At 34.8% G+C, this 27,305-nt stretch overlaps 1 protein-coding gene across 3 annotated transcripts in view; it reads left to right on the plus strand.

Annotated features, from left to right (window-relative positions):
- Positions 1-27,305, plus strand: part of XRCC4 (X-ray repair cross complementing 4) — a 175,648-nt gene that overhangs the window by 20,935 nt on the left and 127,408 nt on the right. For 2 of the 3 annotated variants that reach the window (XM_052700530.1, XM_052700531.1), the window contains exon 3: positions 7,234-7,421. In XM_052700530.1, the coding sequence (XP_052556490.1) occupies positions 7,234-7,421 (188 nt within the window). Of the gene's footprint in view, positions 1-3,289; positions 3,400-7,233; positions 7,422-27,305 lie in introns of those variants that run through there. The other variant, XM_052700532.1, reaches the window with a different exon arrangement.

A 27,305-nucleotide genomic window follows, 5' to 3' on the forward strand; every position in this document is an offset into this window, starting at 1 on the left:
AATGTGAACAAAAGGAGGATTTCTTAGTATGTGAATGTTTCCTTCATTCATGTCTAGTGAAAGAAGGAAGAATTTGTGTGTTTCTTTAGACATGTGTTGGATACTTGGTCCAAAAGTTTCAGAGGAAGGAAAGAATGATGTGTTTTACATAGCAAAACATGGACAAAAACATTTTCCTGACTCTTTTTTTCTAAATTATAAGAGCATTTATCTGAGTTGTTTCTTCTTTTTCTCTGTGTGCTGGACCTTGTTTGTCCTTGGTACTTTCATAACCCAAACTTTCAAATAGGCCTGTTGTTTTATAGTGTTTAATCTATTACCTTGTGCATTACAAGAAGCTTTGTCATTCCTGAGCTTTCTCTTAAATGTAACTTGTATCTTTTTTTTTTCTTTTGAAAATTAGGAAATGGGACTAATTTAATATATGTGTATGTGTGCACTATATTTTCTTCTTCACAATTCTTTTAACATTTTAAATATTCTATTGATGGAGGGTTCCTACTTAGGCCAAATGCATATATATAAATGTTGGCTCCCTGTAGTCTAGTAAGAAAGGGTTTCTTAAAATTTAATTTTACAGTTGAATATTCAAATTCTTTATTTTCACAATAATAGCAAAGGTGTTAGCATTGATAAATGAGGATTACAGTACTTTTGTTTAAAAGTTTTTTTTTTTATGCTGTTACACTAAGGAAAGCAGTTAATAGTAAAATAAGCAGCTTAAGATTCACACACACAAAAAAAGTTGCTTCTTAAGTCTATACTTTCTTAGTGAAACCTAGACTTACTTTAGCAAGGAGAGTATAGAGAAAAATACATGCACACAGTTCTTGTTTCAGTAACTTCCTGCATCTGGCAGAACTGCTTGGTGGTAACTTCCCAAAAGAGAGGACCAGTGAAACTTCCCGAAAGAGAGGACCCTATGAGCACAGGGTAGTCATACAAAGGAGAAAGCCTTTATTCCTTCTTCTCAGCATCAGATCAGTTTCTAAGGAATTCAGATGAGATTCATAGTCCTTCTAATAATTTAATTGAGAATTGAAATTCTTGTGTACAAGGCTTTTCTGCTGCATCTATCTGTCTTCATGCACTCACTGTTGCTTTTGATCACTTTTTCTTAGTTATTACATCATTCTTGAAACTGCCTAGCTACCATGTTCAGAATGTGGGAGAACAGAAAGCAATGGTCAGAAAATTCTTGCTGTGGGAAATCCCTTTTGGATTTTTCATGCTGTGGATTATTTTGTTTGGAAGACCTACCAGGAAGTGAATGAGAGTTGCTGATGGGATTGTCTTTTATGGTTCCTGTACATTCAGAATGATGATGAAAGTTTAGAGTCTTATTTAGAGAACAAAACTTTGTAAAACATCCAGGGGAGGAGAAGCACACTAATACAGATTATGTTACGCTCACTTGGTATTAAGTTAAAGAACTGAAGAGAGAAGCATTTAGAAATTTGATGTTTCTCCAAAAATTATTGTGTTTTTTTGTTTGTTTGTTTGTTTTTAATCTGATAGTTTTAAAAGATAAAGGAATACACTGCAAGTGTACAGCAATAGGAAAAGAAATCCTGGTGCTCTTTACAGTACATTAGTAGTCTGGGTTTTTTTGAGCTTGCTTGATCAGTGTTGTAGGCCCCATTCTTCACTGGCTTGTAGGCTCATTTATTTATTTGTACCTATCAGTAATTCCACTCTGTTTTCTACATCAACATTAAAAGTGCTGCTTTTAGATTTAAAAAAGAAAATGCAGCAGACAGTTATTAGAATCTGAAGTCTTCCTAATGACATCTGGTTTATGCTTAAAATATTTTATTTAATATTACAAAATGCTTTTACTGCTTCATCTATAGAGACTTGAGAATTGTGCCTGAGTTTGAGCATGACTGACTTGGCTAAGAATCAGGTAGGGCAGAATGGGTAGCGTGTATAGTGGCTAGTGTGAGTTTACAGCCCTTGCTGCAGTGCTGTATATGATGGCACAAAGTCTTGTACTAAAAATCATGCCTGTCAGTCTTAATGTGTGAAGATTAATACTCAACTGACTTTGACTTCATATTGGCATGTTTGTAGGTCTTTCCATGTTTGTGGTGCTGCATGCTGTTCTCTCACTTGTTCGTGTCACCTGTATGCCTCCTGCAGATGTATCTGATTGTTATGCAGCATTGCAACTAAACTTTTCTATGGTGTGGTTTTTGACACAAAGTCCAGTTTGTAGGACAAGTACCAGCTGGCAGTATGTATGGCCTTCTATCATGGTTTTTCTGATGCATTAGGAAGGGTTTGACATATTAGAAATAAAGATGAGATATCCTTACAATGGTTGGGGAAAAAAAAAAATCTGTTTATTTCCTTCTGTCTTCCCCTTTTCCTCCTGCCTTTCTTTCTTGTTACCTTGCATAACAGTATTTAAGCCCTAGCTTAGAGGAACGTGAGTTTACAGCCCCCTTCATTCTGCTTGAATTTATATTATTTTATTGTTTGAAAATTATTGATTTGAAAATTTGAAAAGTATATTGGTAAAGTAAGTAAAATGTTTTTAAAACAACGATAATATAATTTCAACCTGTACCTTATTATGTGTCTCAGTACTTCAGTGCCCTGAAGTTCATCAGCATTAGGCTGTATACAAAATTCTTATATATAATTTTCTATTACATCTGCTGTAACAGATAGCAAAATACTTCAGGAAGGACAGATTTTGAGTTTACAAATCTGCAGGGTTTTGCATGTTGTAGTTGTCTGTCTCCTGACCAATTTTTCCCCACTCTCCTCATTTTGAAAGTTGTGTGGGTTTTTTTTGGTTTTTTTTTTTTTGTTTTTTTTTGTTTTTTTTTTTTTTTTTTTTTTACCCTGTTCCCTCTAATATAAATAATGCAACTTGAAATGTAGGGATAGAAGCATCTTCTCCCATCTAGAAACTCTGATAATGAGTGATTTATTTCTAGTCTTCTCTAGCATATTCTGCAGCACTCCTGTATAAAAAAAAAAATCACTACGTTTAGGTCTTTATGTTAAGCTAATATGAATGTGACAGCTTTACAGTTTTCTCTTTCCAAGTGGCGAGAGAATACTCAAACAGTTAAACTATTCAGGGAAGTGTATGACAAAATTCAGACTGACACGTGTGGCTTTTCATGTCTGAGTGTGACAAAGACTGACTTGATTATATTTGTTGAGTCCCAAACAATTATTTATTAACTTTTTTCTTAAAAACTTAAAAGCACTGAGGCAGCTCAGTTCCTTTGCATCCGTTTTGCTTTCTTGCTTTTACAGATTTGAATTTGCCTAAGGAAAAAATGCCTGGTGCTAGTGGATGGCTAATTTGATTCTGACACTAATGTATCACTGTGTCATACTGATATCATGTGTATATCTCCAGGCTCAGATTTTCCACAGGTGGGAATACTTTGTCCTTGTGTCAACAATTTATTTGCTTGTGGTTGTAACATTAGCATGCTGTCTTTTGCCATCTGCATCTCCTTTTTTCACCTGGCTGTTGTTTTTTGTCTTACAAGGTAACAAACAGGTGCCTTAATTACTGACCTGCCTTATCAGATTTTAGAGTCATACAATAACTAGATTTTTTTGAGTGCACAAGTAATCAATGCATTTGTGAATAGGTAACCTCTGTAACTAATAATCCTGTACCATCCTGTGATCTTTCTTAAAGGCAAAAGAAAACAAAGAAAAACCCACAATACAACCCTCCCATTCCTTCTTTCACCCCTGAAACAGCAATTTAAAAAAAAAAACAAAACAAAACAAAAAAACCCTTCCCAAAAATAAGAAGTTATATCTAAAATTAGGAAGTTGCTCAATTTCCATATTTTAAGATATGTACGTGGAGCAAAAGCTACTATCTATGGAAAAGAAAGAACTGGCTGGATATGTAAAAGTTGAGAATGTTTTTTGCTTGCAGTGGTTATTGGGCTTTGAAGCTCAGGATCCTGAGAACAGAGTTGTTTTTTTTTTTTTTTTAAAAAAAAAAGGGGTTCGTGACCCTAGATTACAGAAAAGCAAACTCTGATCTGTTCCAATATCTCTTAAAAGGAATTCCATTTAAGACAAATTTGGAGAAGAGAGAGATTTTTGTTGTTTTTGGGGATCGCCTCTTCCAAGCTCAACAATGATTTATTTCAATGGAAAATGAAATGAGGCGAAGATGTCAGGAGCCCTGAATGCATGAGAAAGGAACTTCTTCCTAAACCTGACATAAAAAGCAAATTCACAGGATGTGGCTGTAGAGGCAGGTGACCAGGGGCAGCTATAAAGACAGTGTCTAAGCATACAGGGATAGGGTTAGAAGTCAGAATCCACCTGGAGTAGCGTGTGACAAGGGATGTGAAAGACAACTAAGGCTTCTTCTGATTTATCCACAGAAAAAGAAAAATGAGAGAAAGGCTGCTTTGGGATGGGACAGGGAAAGTGGTGACAAAAAGCATGGAAAAGACTGGTGAACAACTCACCATTATAGGAGGATTGGATTAATGAATATCTTAAAAAATTGGACTTGTACAAATCTTTGGGACCTGATGGGCAGAGACAGTATCTGCTGAGGGATCTGGCCCATGTCATTGTGAGGCTGTCTTGATATCTTCACAAGATGCTGTTGATGAAGGAAGACTTGTTAGGTCTAAAAGAAACATCTCTTCTGCCTCTGGAATTGTGATAGGCTGGATCTGGATAACTAGAAGCTAACTATCTAACTATCCAGAGGGTGTTAGAACAGTAATTCAAGAATCCATTTCCAAAAATATTAAGGATGAGAAGACAAGTAGTCAGCATGGACTTACAAATGGAAAATCATGCCTGATCCGCTTGACAGCTTTCTCTGGTGTAATGGTTAGCTTATTGAATGAATTGAAAGATGGGAATGTTGTTCATATTCAGTTTAGCTGGCAAGGCATTTAGTCCTGTATCCTGTAACATCCCCATGGTGAAGTGCAAACTGAGTAAGTGAACTGGTTAATGTAGAAATGGATTGAGCTCAGCCAGCTCAAACAGTTTTTGAAGGGTTGTGGTTAGGGGCATGGAGTCTAACTGGAGGCTTCTGTACCCCAGGAGTTGATTAAAAAAAAATCCCATGGTGTTAACATCTTTATTAATCACTTGGATGACGATAGGCTGCATCCTTAGCAAGTTTTCAGATGATGTAAAAACAGTAGGAGAGTTTGAGGTACCAGAATATTCGTGTTTCCACTCATAGTGCCTTGGACGGGCCAGGGAACTGAGCTGACAAGAACTTCAAGAAATTCAACAGAGGGAAATGCCTTGTACACCTGTGGAGGAATAAGCCCTTAGTCTGCACTGATGTCTGCACTGTGTCTGGCTGGTAGTAGGGTCTTTGTGTTGAAGTGTTGAATATGGTCCAACCTTGTGGCAAATAATATCAGGAGTCTCCTGGGCTGCTTTAAGAGGAGTGATACCAGTAGATCAAGGGCTATTGTCATTCACTGGGCAGATGTGGCACTGTGTATAGTTCCGGGCTTCCCAGCAGCAGAAATGAACTTCGTGAACATACTGGAGTCAAGTAGTAGTTGCTGAAGATGATTGAAGGACTGGAGCTTCTGCCTTACTAGGAGAAGGTGGGAGAGCTGGGAATGTAGAGCCTGGAGAAGAAAAGGCTTAGGGAGATCATATTAATATGTGTTAGCACTGATGGGAAATAGTAAAGAAGACAGAGTAAAGCTCTTCTCAGTAGTATCCACTGGCAGAACATGAAGTAATGTGCATAGTTTAAAATACAATGTATTATTATTATTATTATTATTATTATTATTATTATAGGAGTGACCAAACACCAGAACAGCTTGCCCAGAGATTTAGTCCTTGGAGATATTTAGAATGCAGCTGGACATAGTCCTGCGCAACCTATGAAACTGACCATTCTTTGAGCAGGGGGATTGAACTAGACAGTCTCTCAGAAATACTGAAATGTGTGAGGATGTGGCTTCCCAGCAAATAGTTATACGTTTAGCCCCCTGCTGTATTTTTAGATGATGGATAGATTTGATAAGTGCTGCCTTCTTTGCAATATGAGATTAACTACTGTGTCTAGATGAAAATAGAAGAAAAATGAGGCAATTTAAACAAGCTCATTTTGGCTTGAAATGCTGCTCTATTTCCATCAGTAGAACTTCAATGTATGTGCAGGTTTATGTCTTAAAGTGAAATTATATTCAGATGTGTTTGTATAAAGAAGAAATATTGCTACAGGCCAATTTTTAAAGTCACTTGACTTTTAACGCATCACACAGATGCGTTAAGGATGTGTTTTTGCTTTGTTGGTGTTTTTTTTTTTCAGGCTGTCACAAACTAATCTCCTTTTTCATATTTTTCTCTCAAAAAAAACTGGACAAATGCTAGAGAAGTCTAAGAATAAGTTAAGATAAATGACATTGGTTGGAAGTGTAGGGAACACTGCATGAATCAAGTAAAGAATTGAAATTTCTCTGTAGTGGACTATCCATTAAAGCACACGCTACATTATAGAAATACTGCCAATATCTTAGAATCTTTGCTTACATCTGCTAAAGAAAGTGCACTCATTGAGTTCATTTTTCTAATTAACATATGATCTCTAAAAGTATTGTGGATGCAGGTTTAAGAATGAATTATAAAGGAAGGAAAAACGTATAAAGGAAGGAAAAAATTATAAAGAAAGGAGGGCTCGTGGTAAAATTAATGACATTCTTTTTTTTCTGGGTTAGAGAAGGCAAGAGTTGGTGAGCTGCTTTTCAGTTTGAGGATAGATAGATATAAAAGAAAACATAAAAGAAGAAAGAAGATATAAAAAGAAATATATATGTTAGCAGATGGGAAAGGCCCATCATGGTTCTTAGGGATTGCACATCTTTAATGGCTTGTTTTGCTCTGAATTCAACTCTTCTTTATCTTCAAAGGAGAGGAGTAAAATTTTCATGGTACAGTTGATCTAATACAGAGTGGGGATACATCTTGCATTTAGTGGGTCATGTATTTAAACAGTACAACATGGATTCACCTTCATATTCATTTGTAAATTGAGAGTTTACTTTGTTGTAAGATTACAAGTAATGAGTTTGGAAGAAATAAAATAAAAATATGTGAGGTGACAGTTGTCTGTCTACTGCCTGGGGTTAACACATTCAGAAAAAACTAATAGAACATGTGAGTGTCTTTAGGGATATATAAATATGCGTATTAGTTCACGTGAATATTAATTAATTTTTTTTTTTTTTTTTGTGATAGTTTCTGAAGCTGAAATTTCTAGGGAGGCTGCTGACATGGAAATGAACAGAGAAAAATATGTTGAAGAACTAAAGAAAGCATTGATACTTGGAGAAGAATCAGCTGGTAAATACAACTTCACTGTTTCAGTGAATGAAGAAAATGCACAGTGTCACTTCTCCTATGAAAGAAATTTGAAAGATGGCTCTGTAAGTATGATTAAATGTTTAAATTTGACTGTTAATTATGAGATTGGTAACTTGTAAATAAAACATAGGTATGTTTCTATATTTTAATTTATTTGAAATGAAATACAATTATTATACTTATTTCAGATTGAATAAATATGTTGAGCTCCACTTTGGTTTAAATTAGAAAAAAACTTGTAGTTTCCTGTCTAAACCTCTCAACTAGAGCTATTTCTTTGATATATCTATCTTAAATGTAAAAATAAGAGTATTACTTCTCTAATTTTAATTTATTGTATGTGCTCCATACATTGCAGTTTTGTTTTTACTCCTAGCTTCCTTATATCTTAAAATTCGGGCCTCTAGTGCTTTTCTACTTCTTGTTTCTTTTTTCCCTTTTCCTTTATACTTTATCAAAAAAAGAAAAGAAAAAAAGCATCCTAAATTTGCCTTCAAATGAGAAAATGTATTTTTAAAATACATTTTTCTATTACTTTAAACATTTTGAAAACTTACAATAAATTGGTTTCCTGCTTAGAACCGCATTAAATTGTGACTTCGTTTTTTGGCTGCAAAGGAAAGGATTCTTAAAGCAAGGAACAAAGTAGTATTGTCTGTATCTGCACATACCATTGGTTGTTTCACATTATGATTTGGTGTTGAAACTTTTCTTGGGAAGCTAATCTAAGGAAATCCTCCTTGCTCCTGCCCTTTCTTCTCTGAAATTAAATGCAATGCAGTTGCCAAGTTTTGTAACTGTGTCATCAGTGCTGTGATAATTGTTGAGATTACTGACTTCTCAGCCACATCAGTGAAATCACTTGACTGTTAGGACAAGTAGCTCTTCGGACTGGACTGTGGGTGTAATCACATTCAGGGCACAGTTCTTCAATCAGTTTATTGGTGCTATTATGGGGAAGAAAATTATGGGCAAAGAATAGAAACAAGATTGCAGATAAAGCAGTATCTTTGGGCAGATCTTTCATTCCTGCAGAAAAAAAAAATCCATAATAGAGTTATTCCCAGAAGGAAATTATCTAAGGATTTTCCCATCTGTGGCTTTTTTTTTTTTTTTTTTTTTTAATAAAAAAGGTTTCTGCTTCAGACTGTTGAGGCATACCTTGCTCTTCCTTTGACTAATTTTGTCATGTATAAACTTTTAAGAAATTAACATATAACAAAGAAACCAACCCTCAAGGAGCTACCTTATCTGGAATACTTCTGTTGAAGATGGGAGTATTCTGTTCTCTAAATTGGAAAGAAATTAAGAATGCATCATGGAGTTCAGTTACAAACCTGAAATGAGAATAGATATATGCTTCATGTATGTTGTGTCTTTTAGGTGAGATGAGGATAAGTTTGCTATAAAGTAAGGGCCATTCACTAACCTGTAGCAACTCCCTTAAGTGCTTTGGAAGCCAAGCTCAGATTCTTAACTATATTTTAGTAGGTGGAGAAGGAGAGATTCAGTGGCATGAAGTTAGGCCTCTTGAAAGTGCTTTGTTATAGGCTAGATGTTTTCCTTGTACTGTTTAGGAAATTTCGAGCTCTTAATTAAGGTGCCCAAAAATTAGGTGATTAGGTCTTTCAAGCTGTATTATCACTTCTTCTGGGTACTTACGCAAGACCTTATGGGCTCTGTATTGCTTTCTTGACACTTCTTGTACACACTCCAGTCTTACTGCTGTTCACAAAAGCTCTAGGCTTAAGTATGTATACTACATACTGTATTGCAGCAGTATTACAAGGCTAGGATCAAAATTTTACTTAGAAAATAAGACCTGTAATTTTAGCAATCTTGTTTTTCTTGTCTGTGTCACACATAATATATTCTGAATACCAGACAGATGAAATACATACTATATTTTATTAAGGGAAAATATCTTCATATATATGGGCCACCTAATACGTTTCCATCAATTAAGGCTTATGAGAAACTTAATTCACATGAAAGCATCTTTATGTCAGTTTGGGAAAATAATCTGGCCGAAGTAATTGAAAATAAAGTGTCCTGATTGCTATACGTGCTTTTGAGCTTGGGCATCAAAACAGTAGTTTGTGTTTCTTGGGTGAAAACGCACCTTTTTTTCCCTATATATTATACTAATGCGACCAACTAAATTGCCAGAGCCTTTGTCAGAAATATAAATAATTTTCATGTATACAATAGAATGTGTTTCAAACATTTTCTGAAGTTTCTGGGAAAGTATTCGTGGTGTATATCTTTTGGCATCAGATAAGGAAATAATCATGTTGAGCTCTGTACATCCTGAGGGCTGAAATTCACTTAAATGTTTTTTTGCTACTAAGAAAACCTAAAGAGACTTCCTGCAACTTAAACACAGAATTTTAGTCATGTTTGTTTCTTCCCAGCAGTTATTTTTCTAAAGAAATATGTATCTGTAACTTGTTTAGTCAGTAGGAGTATATTCTTTTTCCTATTTCAGCAAATGTGTTTATACGTACAAACTAAAACCTTCCTAGTGTTCAGAAGAGCAATTTTCTTCTTTGGTGGGGGATGGTGTAGGTGTTGATTGAAGTGCACAACTAACAAAAGAAATGCAGTACTTTTTCAGTCCAGCAGAAAGATTTGTTAGTCTCTGTATTCTTACATAAAAACTTGATCACGAGGGAAGAGGAAGCAGTTATTTCCAATTTTGACAGTGCACATCATACCTTAAGTTCTCTGCTTCTCTCTTACCTCATATTACCAACCTCCATTATGAGAATGGTCTATTGAATTATCAGAAATAATTAAAAGATCAGTATTCTTAAGTCAGTATAGTTATAGATACATAGCAAAGGGAGAAATTCTGGGAAAGTATGCATGAAGACATAGTTGATTGGATCTTGAAATGCTGAACTTTTTTTTTTAGTCTTAATGAATATATTTAACACTTTTTAGTTAAAACAAACAAACAAACCTGAAAAGTATTGATATAACTTGTGAACTAGAAAAGGGATATCAGCTCATGCAGCTAATATTGCTATTATTTTTCACCTACTGAATATACAGATGCTTATTTTTGTATACCAGGAAAATCCACATGCCTTTTGTTAGATGCACATGAATACTTCATACACAAAATTTATCTTAGTTATTTTTCATGAAACTTACCAACTTACCAATAGCATGATATTGATTAGGCACAGTAACCTATGCCCACCTTTGCCAGTAGTTTCCAATGAAGTGCTTTGCCACAGTGCTCCATGTGGATAAGCCTCTAATTCCTATCAAAAATTAAATATGGATTTCCTTTGGGGAAAAAAAAATAAAAATCATTTATTAAAAATCATTTATCTTTTCCATTCTGAATATACCTTAGGTTCAGTTGAGTTATGGCCTGGTGCCTTACATAGGAATGGTATATTTGTGGTAACTGCAACAGACAGAAAGAGCACAATAAAACTATTTATTAGAGGAAATTCTAGGCTAGAACAAAACATTATTTTTTGACATAGTCACCACCATTAGCTATGCATTTCTGCTAGCAATGAACAAGAGCTCGTATGCCATTCTCATGAAAAATCTGCAGCAGTGGAGGTGACCTACTAGTCACTGCTGCTGAAACACACCACCCACTGCCTCACTGTGCCACTGTACTCACATCCGTTCTCTGGTCTCCTTAAATGTTCAGCAAGTGTTGATGAATGTCAGTAGGTATGGTTTTGTTGGTTTTTTTTTCCTCATAGAGAAATTCAGGGACACACCTTTATGTCATCTGCACTTCTGTGTCAGACAGCATTCTGTTATATTGCCCCTCTGCTGCCATCTGTCACATGGCAACAACATGTAACAGAATACTGTTGGGAATGTTTAGCCTCTACTTTCATACCAACATCTGCCTCTGATGTAGTGAGCCAACATAATAAAACAGGAAGCATTACTTTCAGAGCATCCCTTGTATATATCCCTCATTGTACAAATAATAGCTGGCTGAATCTGTAACATGTATAATCCAATTGCAATGGGCATGTTAAAAGCAGCTTAAATAATTTATGGTGAAGGCCAAGGAGACAAGCAACAGTTGAGGAAGTCTATAAAGGCAAGTTGTATGGCGGTAAACTTGCAGTTTGCAAGACAAGTCACATCTTTTTCTGTTCCCTTGTTAAGAAAACTCATATTTAGATAAAGAAATAATTGAAATAAATATTTTAATGCATTTATTGTTCACAGTAGCTAAAAATAACATGGTGTTTGCTGTTTTTTGTTACTTCAGTTGGCAAAAAGTGTCTGAGAAAGCAGAAAATAGCGATAAAATAGAACTGTCTTTTTACATACGATAACCATGTGGTAAAGGCATATTGCTACAGCTTTGTATACCATCTTTGTGTATTTATTGTTCCCTATTTTCTTTTTATGGGTATCTGCGTATGTGGAATATATTTTGTATACAATTAGCTTACTGTGTGTAGTACTATAAACACTCAAAATCTGTTATAAAAACAAAAGTTTTCATATGGCAGGTGGTAAATCTTCTGTAGTTTATTAGTTCAATTTGGAACTTAGTGTTTAAAACATAAAGGCTAAAAAAGCTTTTCAAAAGTGTTGTGGAACAGAAATTTAATGATTGGTTGATATGAAGTTAGTTATGCCAACAATATTCTTTGTTTTTTATCCTGATGATTTCCTTTTTCAGTTTGGTAGTTATATTTAAACATATGGTATGTGTGTGTGCATATACATACATGCAAGCACACACAGCTATTCTCAGGACTTTAATAGTGTCCAGCAAAATAGGACTTTAATAGAACACTACTCTGTTCTTCTGTCGTTGTTGTTTTGTTTGTTCTTACTTGTGTTTGCGAATCTGTTTTCCAATCTTCTGATAATGCTATCTGTTGATGACTTTTGCCTGGTGACTGGTAATAGTCACTTGATAAAATGTGCTAGCTACTGAAATTTACTTCCCATAAGTGCAGTAAACTACCATTCTGAAATTACTTTTAACACTTCTGGTAGCAGTTTGTGAAGGATCTACCTCACTCAAATGAAAGTGCCAAAGCTACATTGGGTGGTCTACAGGAGTGCAAAGAAGAATAATGAAGTGACGTTAAGCGAAGGAAAAATGTAGGCATGTTATTAGGAAATACTTTCTAATGTTAAAATTTGTTTAACTGTTAAAGCATTGGCCTGAGGAAGTGGTAGCAGCCCCATTGCATCAGGTGCTTAAGGCTGGATTGGTGAAAGAAATGGAAAAATGCACTGTAAGAAATTATGCTATATTGGCAGTATAATGTATTAGATGACCTAATAGGTATTTTCCACCCCTAAAACCTGTGAGTCTCTGCTTGCTTGCCCAGGCTATTATATGCATGAACTCTGCCAGCCTGTGATGTGATGAACTTCTTTACTGTAGAAGTAATATTTACATCATGTCCATGCCATCACATGCACATGTGCATGAATGCTGAAGACCAAGAGGGTAGAGAACATAGTTTCTGCAAGTTGCCTCATGAAGAGAGGTTTATCATCCTCCTTCAAGTGCCACAGTTTGTTTGTTCAAAGCTTGTTGTGCCTTCTGTTGTCTGGATGGAAAGTTTGACAGTGGTATGACTGATTCTCCACTATAACAATAAAGGTTGTAAAAGTTTAAATGTTTCACTGAGGAAAACTTACAAATAAGCCCATAAGGATTGTTATGGCTTTCCTTTCCCAGCTGATAGAGAAAAATAATTATTCTTTATTTGTTTATGGAAATAAATAAGTTCAGAGTTGTCTACAAATGACTTCTCCTTCTGTAATGCTGGATCCACAAGGATGGAATAACCCTTATTTTCCAAACCCCTGTTTTGAAGGCTGAGGAGACATGCAGCAGTTTAGGGTATAAGAAGGCAACCTATATCCAGATGTAAAATTCTTGTGACCATTTTTTTTTACTCTTCCAGTCAGCATAAGTATCTGGGGACTCATAGACAGCATCTGCAGTGTCATTCTGCTGCTTATGATCCAGTTCACCTGTTGTTTTGTTAATAAACAGGTAGATTCCTCCCATGAACTGATTTTTCATCATCAAAACTAGATGCTTGAAAGCACATGATTTCAATCATTCCACTACCTTTCTGGTTGAGTGAAACCAAAACTACATTATCAAATCCTCATAAAGGTGTTATATATTTTGCATTTTTATATATTAAGCATTGTGAAGATTAGCATCACAAGTGGATCTACTTAGGTCATGATTTTTTTGTTTTGAATGGATGTAAACTTCCAGAGGTCATAAATAATTTATATCTGATTGAGAGGAAAGATCTGTATAGTATATTTTGTAGTATTATTGTACCACGTTATTTTATTTTGTACAGATTAAGAATCACAATTTAACATAAATAAAATCCATAGGGATGTTAGCATATTCATGCTTAGCTTTTTTGAGTGGTAAAAGAAAAAGAGTTGTAGGAATACTGCTTCTAGCTGCATCTCAGCCTGGTGTAACTGAGCCTAAAATGTTGCAAATTTAAAACTTCTAATTTGTTCTGTTCTCTGATTTATCTTCCTTATGACAGGTGACTTTGCCGGAGGGCATTCTTAGGAACTGTCCTTAGAAACTGTTTTTAGGATGGTGAGCGCAAAGCAGACTGTTAAGAGTCACATTAAAATAACAATGGATTCTGTATACAGTGGGGCTTGTGTGTCGAGCCAGCTGCAGCGCGAAAAGGGCCACACACACAGAGATCTCAGTAAGGGGCCATTGAGGCTCAGCCAGCTAAACTGCTGCCACCTAAACAAACACCATCACAGAGTCAGTGATTTAGAGCTTGATCTAAGTAGGTGACCACTTGGAAGTAAATCTTTCCAAGTGCCTTAGCGAGTTACTCCACATATAATAAATAATGGAAATCCGGCAAGATTTTTTTGTACTGGCATTTAAATTGATTAAATGTCCTTTGATAAACAATAATTTGAGTGCTAGCAGTCGTCTTTCTTACAGTAATGCGACAGACTCAGTTGTTTTTATTTTCTTGCCTTTTAAGTAAACTTGTAAACAGGGAGGATGTTAGCTCCATCTTAGCTACAGTGCTGTTAGTAATTGGCTGATGGAAAAGATGCAGTTATTCGTCCCTTCAGTTTCCCGTGGCTACTTTTCTATGCTCAGTTCCATGAGTTCATTACGAGTCTGCTACAGCTTGAAAATACTCAGAGAAGTGCAGAATAACCAAAATTTAATGTATACTGAATGAGGAAAGTAGAATGGCAAAGCTCCTCATGCTGTCCAAACTGTCCTGATTCAAGGTTTAAATAGTTACTTTGCTCCGAACCATCAATGATATGTTGTTTGGATAACCAGGGTCACCGAGAGTTCAGATTTGTTTCCCAAGTAATTCGGCTAACTGCTCTATTAAAAAGGAGAGAGGAAAGCCATTGGGAGAGGCAGAATGATTTAAAAGTAGCTCACTGTAAGGGCAATGGTTCTTCTCTATCACTTATATCTATATACTTGAGGGTTTAAGAGCATACACTTGAATTAGTTTCTCAGAAGCTCAGTTTAGGACTAGTATGTTTATATGCTGTACATAACAAAACATGGGTGTAGCTATTACATAATCTCAGGCTTGAAAGCTACAAGATTATCCCCATCTCACCTGATGTGTAACTTTAAGAACTCTTCAGGTATTGTAAGATACATTTGAAATACATTACCTTGCGGTTAAAAAAGAATACAAAGAAAACAAACAAACAAACAGAATTTTCTCCCTCCCCATTAGTACACATACTTACGCATCTCTGCTTGTTCATTTGTATCATGGGGACTCTGTATATTAGTAATTCTGACCAAAAAAAAAAAAAAAAAGAAAAATTGCTCTGACCTCTGAAAACAAGTTCCTAATTTCATTGCCCAATAAACAAATCAAGATCAGCTGCTTCCTGATAGAATAGCACTAATCTAATTTTGCTGCCTTACTTTACATGCTGTAAACTGAACTTAGAATTCTGGGGAATGCTAACTACTGCTAGACAGCATGTGACATAACTTAATTTTTTTTATTTTTAATTTTCTGTCAGTGAGGATAAATTCTATATTTTTAAATTCAAGATTTGAAATTTTAAGCCAATTTTCATATATGTGTTAAATTTTAGGTGAATCAGATTTTCATGTAGAAGTGTTCTATAAGATAACTTAGCAGTGCTTTGGAAGATAGATTGTTTGTCAAATTTTGAATGTGGCTCTGTTACAGAAACATGTTTCCCAGACACATTTTGTGCAATTTCAAGAACACATTTCTAGGTCTTTGAATTCTGGGTTGGTATCATTGTGTGAGAACCTGTTCCGTAAAAGAGCATTTGTCTCATTGTGTTTTGTTGGTTTTTAAATCTCAGGGTTCCTGCAAGTAGCATTGAATATTTCATCTAAGATTTATTTTGAATTGCTTTGCTTAATATAAAACATAACTGATGCTAGTTTCCTTTTTTGTGTTTTCACACACAAATCCTTGTTATTCTGCAGGTATTATATCATTAGTAATATGAAACGTTTCTTTACTGCTTTTGAGCTCCATGCTTTTTGTTTTTGATCATACAAAGCATACGCATTTTCCCAGGGCATAATTGGTATTTGTAGGTTGTACATTGGTGTAGCTGTAGCCAAGTGGTTAAGGTGGTAGACTAGAAATCTGTTGGGGTCTCACTAAATCTAAATATTGGGATGCAGAACTAAAACCCAAGCTGATAATTTCCTCCCACTTCCCAGCACTGCATTTCTGCTGAAGAGCAACCTAGCTGAAAGAGATCCTACGGTCTTGCTTGGCAGCAAGTTGAACACTAGTCAACAGAGCGCTTAGGCAGCCTGTGAGGCCAATCATATCTTGGGGTGCATCAAGCGTGGTACTGCCAGCTAGTCAAGGGAAATGATTGGTGAGTTCTACACTGCAGTGGTGCAGCGTCACCTTGAGTACAGTGTGCAGTTTTGCAGGACAAAAAGGGCATAAAACTGTTAGAGAGCATCCCAAGGAGGGCTACAAAGATGGTAACTGTCTAGGGGAAAGAGCTATGATGAGTGGATGGTTTGTTCAGCTTGAAGAAGAGAAGACTGATATCACACTTTATTGTGGATTGTCTTCTTCACAAGTGGGAGCAGCGGAGCAGGAATAAATAATTACCTAATTTTGTTAGAGAAATAGCTCCTCTTGCCAAAGTTAGGATGGTGTTTTTAGATGCTGTAGTAAGGTTGTGTTTTGAAGCAGAGTTGTGATACTTGATGGTGTTTGTTGTTGTTAGTGGTGATTTTCTGTACTGCTGTCAAGTCTTATAATCCACTCATGGAAATTGATGTTTCTTTGAATGTATTACTGAGCTTTCCACACATTCTCTGTGATATTCTGGTTTGACATAGTGATGTGCTGATTTGATATCTTCTTTAACATATAATTGCATTTATTAGATGCTTCTAAATTCTCAGAATTGTAAGAAGGAATTTATTTTGGGACCACATTTGGAACACATGCTAACTTGTGGCGGGTCCTTGCTACTGGAAAGGAGTTTGAAAACAATCAGTTGATTGTTATTGCTCATTCCGTCTAAATTATTGCAGTGCTTTATTGTTCTGAATCTTTTAGCAAGACATAAACATTTGGAGGAAACAAAAATCTGGTGGGGGAAAATAAATGTAGTAAGATATCAGTACGTGAAGAAAAGTTACAAACATCTGTCCTCTGCCCTCCAATAATAACCTGTATTTCCAACCTAGGAATTGGTGTTGTGGAATTTACTTCAAATAACATCCATGACACTGTAATCAGAGCTGTAAAAAGTTGTCATTTTAGCTTTGCATACCTGCGGTCTATATATTTGATATAAGCTTTTTATCAATGGCTTTCGTAATCAGATACAAGTTATCTTGTATAATCTGGTACAAGAGGGGTTTGTCTGTACATATAGTGTATTTATATATATATATATGTAAATTGTTAATTATTGTTTGATTATTCTAAATCTATTTTATTTAATTACTAAGCAATAGTGACTGAAGTATGGTCATTATTTTTGGGTGATGTGTAACATTTGCAGTTTAGATAGGGATAAAGTTTTAACTTAAGTAGGTTGATTTAATGCAGAAGTCTAAATAATATCCTGAAATTTACAACTTCTTGTAAAGTTCCATGCAAGTTCTCTTAGTGCTTTGTTGCTGTACAGCTCACAGGACAATAGAAAATATATTTTAATGACTTCAAACTGAACTCATATTACTTTGCAGCTTTGTTTAGAACCTGTCCATGTCTAATTAAAACAAACAAAAAAAAATTGTTAGCCTGTATTCAGCTAGTCCATCCAAGAAACAGTATATATATTGATTTTACTGTTTAGTTGGAATAGTGCTGACTGTATTCTTTCACTGTAGCATAAACCTCTACTTTCCTCTTCCCTGAACAAAATCACTATCAGTAAAATACAAAAGAAGTAGACTTGGAAATCTGAAAGACAGCTAGAGAAAAGTTGTGAGCTTATCTTGGCCTTTAAAGTAGCCTAGAGAGGCAACTGATACTGATTAAATATCTATCTATATTTTATATATAATATACCTATATATATATATATATTATATATAATATATATATATCTATATTATATATAGATATTATATATATATTATATAATATATATATATATACTATAATAATATTTTATATATATGTATTTTACATATATGTATATTTAAATTTCTTGGCTACGAATTGAAAAATAGAAGTTCCTATCATTTTGTGTTTCCTGATCTAAAAAGGAACTGCAAGTATAATCTTGCTACCTACTTGGAGAAACTGGTGTTGTAAATCAGCCATTCACCACCTTGATTTTTTTCTTTTTGTCCATGTTATTTATATTTTATGCTGACATACATCAAATAACACAATTTTAAGTCATTCTCAGCAGTAACTAAATGTTGTTTGTAACATAGCTCAGAATTGGTATTGTGACCAGGAGTGTACTTAACAGTGAATAGAAAACTGAAAGATTTTTAAAGGGATATTTCAAATAAATGCACATGTATATTAAGAATCAAAACTGAAAAATTGTCATATGCAGTTTATGTCAATACAGTCTATGTAAATCACTGAGCCCAGTGAAATGACGTCCTGATTAATGTTGCCTTTTACACCATGAAGATTTCTGCAAAGTCAATCTTCTTGCTAATCTGTTATTTTCCAAACAACCCTCTCCACACAAACAATATAGGAATGGAGTTGATAATACCATGTATTAGTAATGACAGTAGTCTACAAGCTGACAACTGTGAAGAAATAAACAGTCTTTCTCTCTTTTCTCTCTGGTCACTCTCTTCCCTAGTTGGCGTAGGTTGTAGAGATACCTGCACAGCCACTGCTGTATTGCCAGAAATGGCTCTCATTGCAAATCAGTAAGAAAAATTACTACTTAAGCAAATTTGCTGATTGTGTGGAAAAATTTGTGCACTTCAGAAGTGTGCTTATCACATGTCCATTTTTTATTTGAAACTCATTAAAATATGAAGTATTTATTCTAATTTTTGTGCACTGCAAAAATATACATTTTACAGCAGTAAAATATACAGCAAACCAATTATACTTCTAAGAATTTATGCTGGCGGTTTTGTTCTTTGTTATGGCAGGCAAAAATATATTTTTATTTGCTGTAAAGTCCAAAATGAATTCTCTCATTTAACAGATCCAAGGAATAATCAGCCTGGCGGTAAATTTGTGTGTTAGTTTGAAACACCTGTAAAGTTACTAATTAAGATGTTCTGCTGCCAGGAGTCCTTGGAGGTTGTAAAAGAAATTGTTTTTCAAGGTATTTGTAAAAAAAGTATTTTAGTAAGTTATTTAGACATAGGGTAGCTAGAAGTATTTGTTCTAGTCAGTTGATCATGGTAAGTTATGCATATTACCTGCCTGACATAGTTGCATTTTAAAATTCTTTTTACAGTGACATAGTCTAGAGATAAAAACAACATAGTTGCGGAAAGAAAATCCTTTCTCTGAAAAATTAAGCTTATATACCTGTCCTTTGTCTTGAGAGAGAATTAACAAAGTGTTCAAACTAAACTTGTTCCATAATCACTTCCAAAACTACTTGCTCAGAAATGAAGTTTGTCTCTCTGCTTTTTCTATACAAGCATTCAGTGTTTCTTGTAATAGCTTCAGCAGTTTTCATGAATTTAAAGAGCTTTTCCTGAACTCTCTCACTTTATAATTTGTGGTTAGAAAATCAATGTCCTTCATGTTCATCTCAAATACCTCAAAGTAGAGAAAGGTATATTTAACAAGACAGTGCTCTAGCGATTTAATGATTGAGGGCACTAAAGAGTACAAATTATACAAGCTAAAGTCCTTTTAAATTTGTAATTAAAAAACAGTTCTTACAGATTGTGTGCAGAGGTGACATAGACAGTTTGTTTGTTAGCTCTCTATTAGAGCAGCTAAATAATGCTATTTTTCAAGTCAAAACTGGTGCAGGGGCATTGGAAATGGATAATAATGATTTTAACAGTGAGAATGTTTGGGCTCTACAGTGTCAACAAGGGCCTTATACATGTTGTTGCAAGTGAAATCCTAGTCAAGAATTCACTGTGTATATGGCAAGTACATTTGATTCATAATGCTAATTTACTTTTCCTTCTTGACTGTGGTCCTCAGGAGTTCTTGAAATAATTGAAATCCTTTCTCTTAGTGACTAGAATGTCAGAAGACAAATTGCATCATATTTTCCACGAGGTAAGACTAAAGCCATTAGCAGTAATGAAATATGTTTGATTTGTGAAAGATTGGGGTAAACACTCTTATTTTTCCCACCATTACATTTTTTTGGTCATGGCGCTGGATTCCTATAGCTACTGCGGCACATGGAAAAGTGGAGTCTACCTCCACTGAAAATTCAGACACAAGAGGAAAAATGATAAAAATTTATGCTTGCTCTAAATTTTTTAGGAGGGAAAAAGTTGTCATTTTGGAGGAGGAAAATACATAGCAGATGTTCTTGCCATTAACAGTGACATCAGACTGAGGTCAAGGGAGAGATTTGAGCTGAAACCGTTGCATGCTTTACTGACCTTAGGAGCAAATATGATTCTGATATCTGTAACCCTAAACAATAAAAAGCACCATCTGAAAGGGGAAGAGTAAGTAAGTGTAGGATTTAGCCAAGCTGAGCAGAGGACGGGGCTTTACGGCAATGGACTGAAGGAGGTAAAAGGTCTTGAAATATAAATAGGACTGAGAGTCATCAACTTCGAGAGAGGAGCTGAATTTGAGTGTAAATAATAATATCAACAAGATTTAAGATATACAGGAAAAGTAAGATATCAAGCTGAACAGAAAGCAAATATTTTAAAGCTAACCTTGTGTGAACTAATGGTTTAAAACGTTTGATCAGAAATAGGGAAAAAAACACCTTGGTTTTGTTTGACCTTTGTTGAATAAGCTGATATCTTAAAATCTATCTACTACTGCAGTTTATTTTCTATCTTTTTTACTAACTGTTGTTAAGTTAGAAGTTGGTGTATCTTCAGGTTTAGACAATCTTAATTGAGCTGCATGGTTTATTTCAAGTTTGTTAGTCTACTTATATTATACGAATGCAGTGTTTTCTTTCTATTGTGCTGTCAGTTCTGTATATGTTCGTGAAATGTTCAGTCATTGCAGCATATTTATGCCATCTGGAAATGCATGTGCTTCCCTTTCTGAACAAAGGTCTTTAATCAAGAAAGGACTAGAAAGAGCAGTATACATAATCAGTAGGATGCCAAAATTAGAATTACACATGCATTTTTCAGATGGCATAACTGTATCATGTTTCACTCAGGGTCCTGTGTCTCTGGACCATGTTTTCTTTTACTTTTTCATATATCAGTTAGTGTCCAAATCCTTAAAGAGCTTCAGAGTAATAGAAACGGATGAAGAATAACACCTGAGAATAATATATATAATAGCCTATAGGAATTGCCTGGTATCTTTTATTTGTTAGGCAATACATTTTTTTCCATGTCTGTCTAAAGAAAGATATCCACAAAATCATTTCATATTTGTTGTACTATTTTCTTCATATACACATGTTTTTTGGCCATTTCTTGCGTTAATGCTTTTCTAACATTATGTAGTTGATACTAAAAGGACATGCAGAGAGCACAAACACATTTCTTTATTGGTAAGAGGCAGAAAATGAAGTGTGCCAGATAGTATTGTCCATATATTCTCAGGTAAATTTCAGGAAGTAGGAAGATGTGTTCAGTCACACTTGTAAAATTGATCTTTGTTGAATGATATAACTGCATGTATGTTTCCCACAGTTACAGTGCTTATTGTCTCCATTAGATTTTACTAATTTTTATTCCAAGTAAGTGCATTCTGGTTTAATGCTACCACTTATGTTAACAAGTTGGTCCTTTTTCTTTCTCTCTCTCTTTTTTTTTTTTTAATCTTTGAAATTGTCTGTAGGTAGTTGGTGGGTAGATGGAAAGGTTTGTTTGTTTTGCTTTGTTTTCCTGTTTTTCTGGTAGTGCTCTATAAAACTACACCAGCTAATTCCAGTATTGCCAGATTTGGTTGGCAGAATAGCCCTAGCTCTTTTTATCTCAGTGGAAACTTTTTTTTTTTTTTTTTTTTTTTTTTTAAATTTTGTGTGGCTTTTTCTTTTTCTGATTGATTTTTAAGGTTTAAAATCCTATAGCAACATATTCAACTCAGCATTGATCACACCAAATGAATATTCAGATTCTTGTACTGCTTTCTCAGAACCCTTTACATTTCTGGGTTGAAAGAGAAGCATGAAAATTACTCAGTGACAGGCCTGTCTGTCTGTTTAGGAAAATTCTGGATGCATTTTTGAACTTTTCAGTTTCATTCATTGCGTGAATGGAGATTAACTGGTAGGGTGACTTAAGATTTCATGATTCCATTATGTTTAAGTGCATGGAGATTCTATGCTTGATAGCACTGCTAATTCAGATGTTTACAGAAGATACTTACATTGCTATTCTTTTGTTTACAATTAATACAACTGATGTACTAGTTTTTGAGCTTTTTTTTTTTGGTGAAAATGCAAATGCAATGAAATGGTTATCAGTTACTTGCTGATAAGGGATCTTTAGATATTTTTATGGTGTATATATATAGTGTATATTTAAATTATATATTAGGGTAGATAGTGATAGAACAAGGGGAAATGGCTTTAAACGGAGACAGGGGAGGTGCAGGTTGGATATTAGGAGGAAGTTTTTCACTCGGAGGGTGGCAAAGCACTGGAACAGGTTGCCCAAGGAGGCTGTGGGTGCCCCGTCCCTGGAGGCAATCAAGATAGGGATGTGGCTCTGGGCAGCCTGGTCTGGAAGTTGGTGACCCTGCATATAGTAGGGGGGTTGAAAGTAGATAATCATTGTGGTCCTTTTCAACCCAGGCTATTCCATGGTTTTATTATTTAGTTATTGTTCAACTCTGTTACTGTTTAAAAAAAATAAAAAAAAAGCTTGCATTTCATGGCATGTAAGTGTCTCAAGTTGATAACTATGCATGCAAGGTTCACTGACAATTTGGCAGTGTGCATAACCAGTCTTAGTCCTGGTCTCTATGCTGTATTTTTTTCTTTCTTTTTCTTTTTCTTTTTTTCTTTTTTTTTTTTTTTTCCCTTTAAGAAATTGAATTTCCCCATTCCCATAGTGGTACCTTGTACAAGAAGGCAAGGGCAAGTTTAATCATCTGCCAGAATTTTTGTGATACCACACGTCAGTCCTACGCTCCAAAGATTTCAAAGATCTGCATTTCTTCAGAATAAGCTGAGGCTTGAATCCACAGTTAAATTCTCAATATTTTTTTTTGATGCATTGGATTTCTCCTGGGTCATGTTTGTTTTTTTTTTTCCAATGGACTCTTTTCAAAACTATAACAGGAAGGAGCTTAGCCCATATGTTAATGTGTAAGACTGGAAGAGTAACTGCTCTTTTGATTAGAGTATTCCTTCCTAAAATGAAGGTTGCTAACCTAACAATATGGAAGAAATTACCAGAAATTTAAAAGTATGTAGTTCATGCATTAGTTCATGCATTTCATCCTGAAAAAAATGATTTGGTTCAACTACTTTTGATTTAAAAAAAAAAAAAAAAAGAAAGAAAGAAAGAAAAAAATCAGGAAACTTATAGATTTCTGGTCCGTGCAGTTTTGGACAATAACACTAGTTTCACGATATTCAGCCTTTTCCATAGAGCTACAAGTTTAATCTGTACAATGACTTCAGAATGAAATGTATTTTCATATGGTAAAGAATTTATTAATATATGTTAAATAAATATTTGTGTGGGTTTCTCCATAAGTAAGGCATTAAGGCATAGAAGTGTTAACATTTCATTGCTCTGATGATATTTTCAATATCTTTAATGAGAAAATGTATAGTAAGAGAAAGTTGTCGTCTTTATCTTTCATTTAGAGAGCCATTTATATGTGGTGGAAAGCCGAAATACACCAGGCTTTATTGAGCTCTGCCTAGACGTATTCAAGAATGATAGTAATATGCATTGATTTTAAAAATATAAATGATTTCATCTATCTCCTGAGTGACTGCTAGCTTTAACAAGCAGTGTTATAACCAAATTACATTACTTCACCTTTTCTTTGACTTAAACATAAACAAAACCTTGTGAAACTATCCCTAAAGCAGATGTAGCTAAGGGAATGTATGTTTTATAGAGTTACCCGGGATTATAAAATCTTTTATTTAATTTATAACCCCACTGTGTAACTGAGCAGCTTCAAATACTGGTGGAAGAGTGTATAAATGAAGAAAGATTAAGCACTTGATAATAATAGGGTTGCCTTGAGAGATTATGGAGTTACTCTCCTTAGAGACATTCCAAAGCCATCTGAACATGATTGTGGACAACTGGCTGAAGGTCACGCTGCTTGAGCCGATGAATTAATCAAGATGATCTCCAGAATATCTTTCTAGCCTAAACCATTCTGTGATAGTATTCCAAGATGCACTGTATGTTCCAAGTTATTCTCTTTCTTCTTGCTGTAAGAATACCCCTGCCTTAGAGGAATAATTCATCTGTGAACATTAAAATTTTAGTATCTGTTTTGCATATCAGACAAAACCAGTGCCTAAACGAAAGTGTTTCATCAGTGGAGATACCAGCTATGTTCTTGGCTGATCAGATACTTCGGATAGAGGTTATAGCTTGAGAGAATTCTCCACATGATTTTCCTTCAACACAAACTTTTCCTCAAAATAAAGAAAGAATTCCTTCCAAGTAGTCCTGTCCATGTCTTTGAAATGTTAATATGGTGGCAATTCTCCTCCTCCCCTCCTCCTTATAAGCCTCATCTTAAAAAGCCAGAAATTGTGCTATATGATTACACTGGTTAAATCTGCAGTTGTAACTAAGATGTTGGCAAGTCCATACCGCTTTCTTAAAAAAAATCAAGACTTTCCCAAGTGCTGTCTGTAATAAATGAGCTCTTGGTTTCCACTCAGTTCAAGCATTTAGGTTAGGAGATGGTTCTGTTACAGATCCCAGCTGCTCTCTTCAGTGAAGAAAAGTATTCATAGCCATAGCCTAAGGATAGTTGTTTAAGAGATAGGATCTAGTTTCCTTAGTGTTTGTTTTCAAGGATTATCTTTTGGTCAGAGTGGATGCACAGCTGTTTTACAGGTCCTAAATTTTCCATTCCTTATCAACTTGACACCTATAGAAGATAGGCAACATCTTGAGTTTCCATCAGTTCTTTCCCATGGGCATGGAAAGTAATTTTAGAACGTTTGGTAGATAAACAGTTGAACTCATTATTTCATAGCACTTGAAGTCACCTGGTGCTATTCATTTAATTTATTTCAGTGTTACCATTACTACAGACAGCAACGTTTACTGGCAAAGAAATGAATGCTTAATACATGTTAGTGTAAAAGTAGTGCTATTACTTTGTGGCCATATTGGTTTGGGTATTTTCATCTGTGAATATAATCTTTTTGCTGAAAGTTCTGCTGTGATAACACTAGAAGAATGGTGAATTTTTTGCTGAAGTCAGTATCTCCTAATTCCCTACATAGTGATTTTTAAAACCAAAATAGCTGCATTTGTCTTCTAATCTTTATGAAAGCTTTGTAAACATATTCTTTAATAAATCTGTGTGTTTTTCTACTTACAAGCTTATTCCAAACTTTAAATGAGAAACCTCACATAAATGGGAAAGTGTGGTGAGGTGAGTCAGTAGTAGAGCGGTCAAGAAATTGTCCTTGGAACTTTTAATTTAGTTGCTTGTCAAAATTCACTTGAGTTTAGCTTTTGGAAATAGTACCCATTGCTTGGGTGATAGTTGGATCCTACTGAAACAAACTCCTCTGAAGCGCAGCTTTTCAGATTAAACTTTGAAATTCCCATCACTTCCAGTGTTTGAAGTCTTCATCAGTTGAAAACTAATGCAATTCAGAAGTTTAGTTGTCCTTTTTTTGGAAAGGGAAGTGCAGGGTATAAAGGGAGAGCTTGGTTCTCGTATTTGTTCTACGCTTTAAAAACTAGCTGTTAGGTCAGCCAATATGTGTCTCAATAACGTGGGGTTTGTACAGCAATAATTCTTTACTGTGTCTTGACAGTGACTCAGCCCAGGCAGATTTCCATCTCCTTTTCCTCTCCACTCCCCCAGATTAGTGATGTTCAATTTGACAGTATTATTTCTTGGCGCTGTCTGTAGATAGTTTTAGTGATAAAGGTGCAACAGTACTTCATTCACATACAGCTTCTTACATGGAGACTTTATTCTGAGCAGAATAGAAAGTCTCCATTTCTTTCACTTAAAAAAAAGAAGAAAAGTGGTAAAATTAGTGTCTGAATTTGGAATAGAAAAATGTAATTACATTTTTGCAGTAATTTCTATTCAGCTCCAAATAAACATAAGTGGAAAAAAATAATTCTCATCTCCTCTTCGAAAGCTTTACTTTCCAGTTTTCTTTATCTTGATTTTTTTTTTTATTCCTTTCTTAAAAAAATATCTATTTGTTAATATAGCTTTAAAATTATTGTAGCTTTAAAATATAAAACTGAAATGCTGAGCTGATGCGTATTACAGCTGTAAATCACACAAGTGTATTATAAACAAAGAATTTCCATGTTTTTCAGTACCACCATTTCAGCACCACATGTGGGATACATCTGTGGCCTTTTGGCTGTATGCTTGTCTGCTGTCTGGGAGTTTGAGTTTAGAGGTATCCTCATATCTGTCCTCCTATTACTCCAGAAGTTAAGAAATTTGTGTGCTTCTTCACATGGCAGCTATGAAGTGAGCTACTAAAATGTTTCAGCAGTTAGGAGACTGAATTCATGATGCTACACAGCAGGACAAAAGGTATTTTTGATAACCGAAAAAGTAGCTTTGAACATTTTTTTTTTTTTTTTAGCCATACATTTGGTATGTGCAGATAACAGTGGACTTTTAAAATGTAGATACAGAGGCTGTTTCATTCACTTTGTTCCTCATGTTGCTTTCAGAAGAGGTAGTAATGACAATACAGTTCTCTGAATTAAATGCATCTATCTATATGACTGTGTTCTGGAGCATCTATATGGTTAAAAGTCTGCTTTATAGTTAAGAAAACAGAAGTAACACTTTTCTTGCTTAAGTGGGAGTTTAAAAATGCAAAAGAATAAGTGAAAAAAGTTGAAGTTATAAAAATAAATCAGAAGAAAAGTAATAAAAGGGATAAATATGTAACTGGTAGAAATTAGAGCAGGGAAGCTTTTTTTTTTTTTCTTTTTTTTAAATGTAGCCTTGTGACACTTAATGTATTTCTAGTACCAAATGATGAAAAAATAGTTCCCATTACTTCAGAAAAGGCCAAAATGTTCCATTAGTGTTTTTCTTCTGAATCTGAAAAGCAAAAATATTTGTATGTCACAAAGACAATCCATTAGTTACTAAGGAAGATATTACATAGATGGACTCAAGTTACTTGGG

The sequence above is a fragment of the Tympanuchus pallidicinctus genome, unplaced genomic scaffold (assembly GCF_026119805.1).
Source record: "Tympanuchus pallidicinctus isolate F22 unplaced genomic scaffold, pur_lepc_1.0 scaffold4, whole genome shotgun sequence".
Classification (NCBI taxonomy): domain Eukaryota; kingdom Metazoa; phylum Chordata; class Aves; order Galliformes; family Phasianidae; genus Tympanuchus; species Tympanuchus pallidicinctus.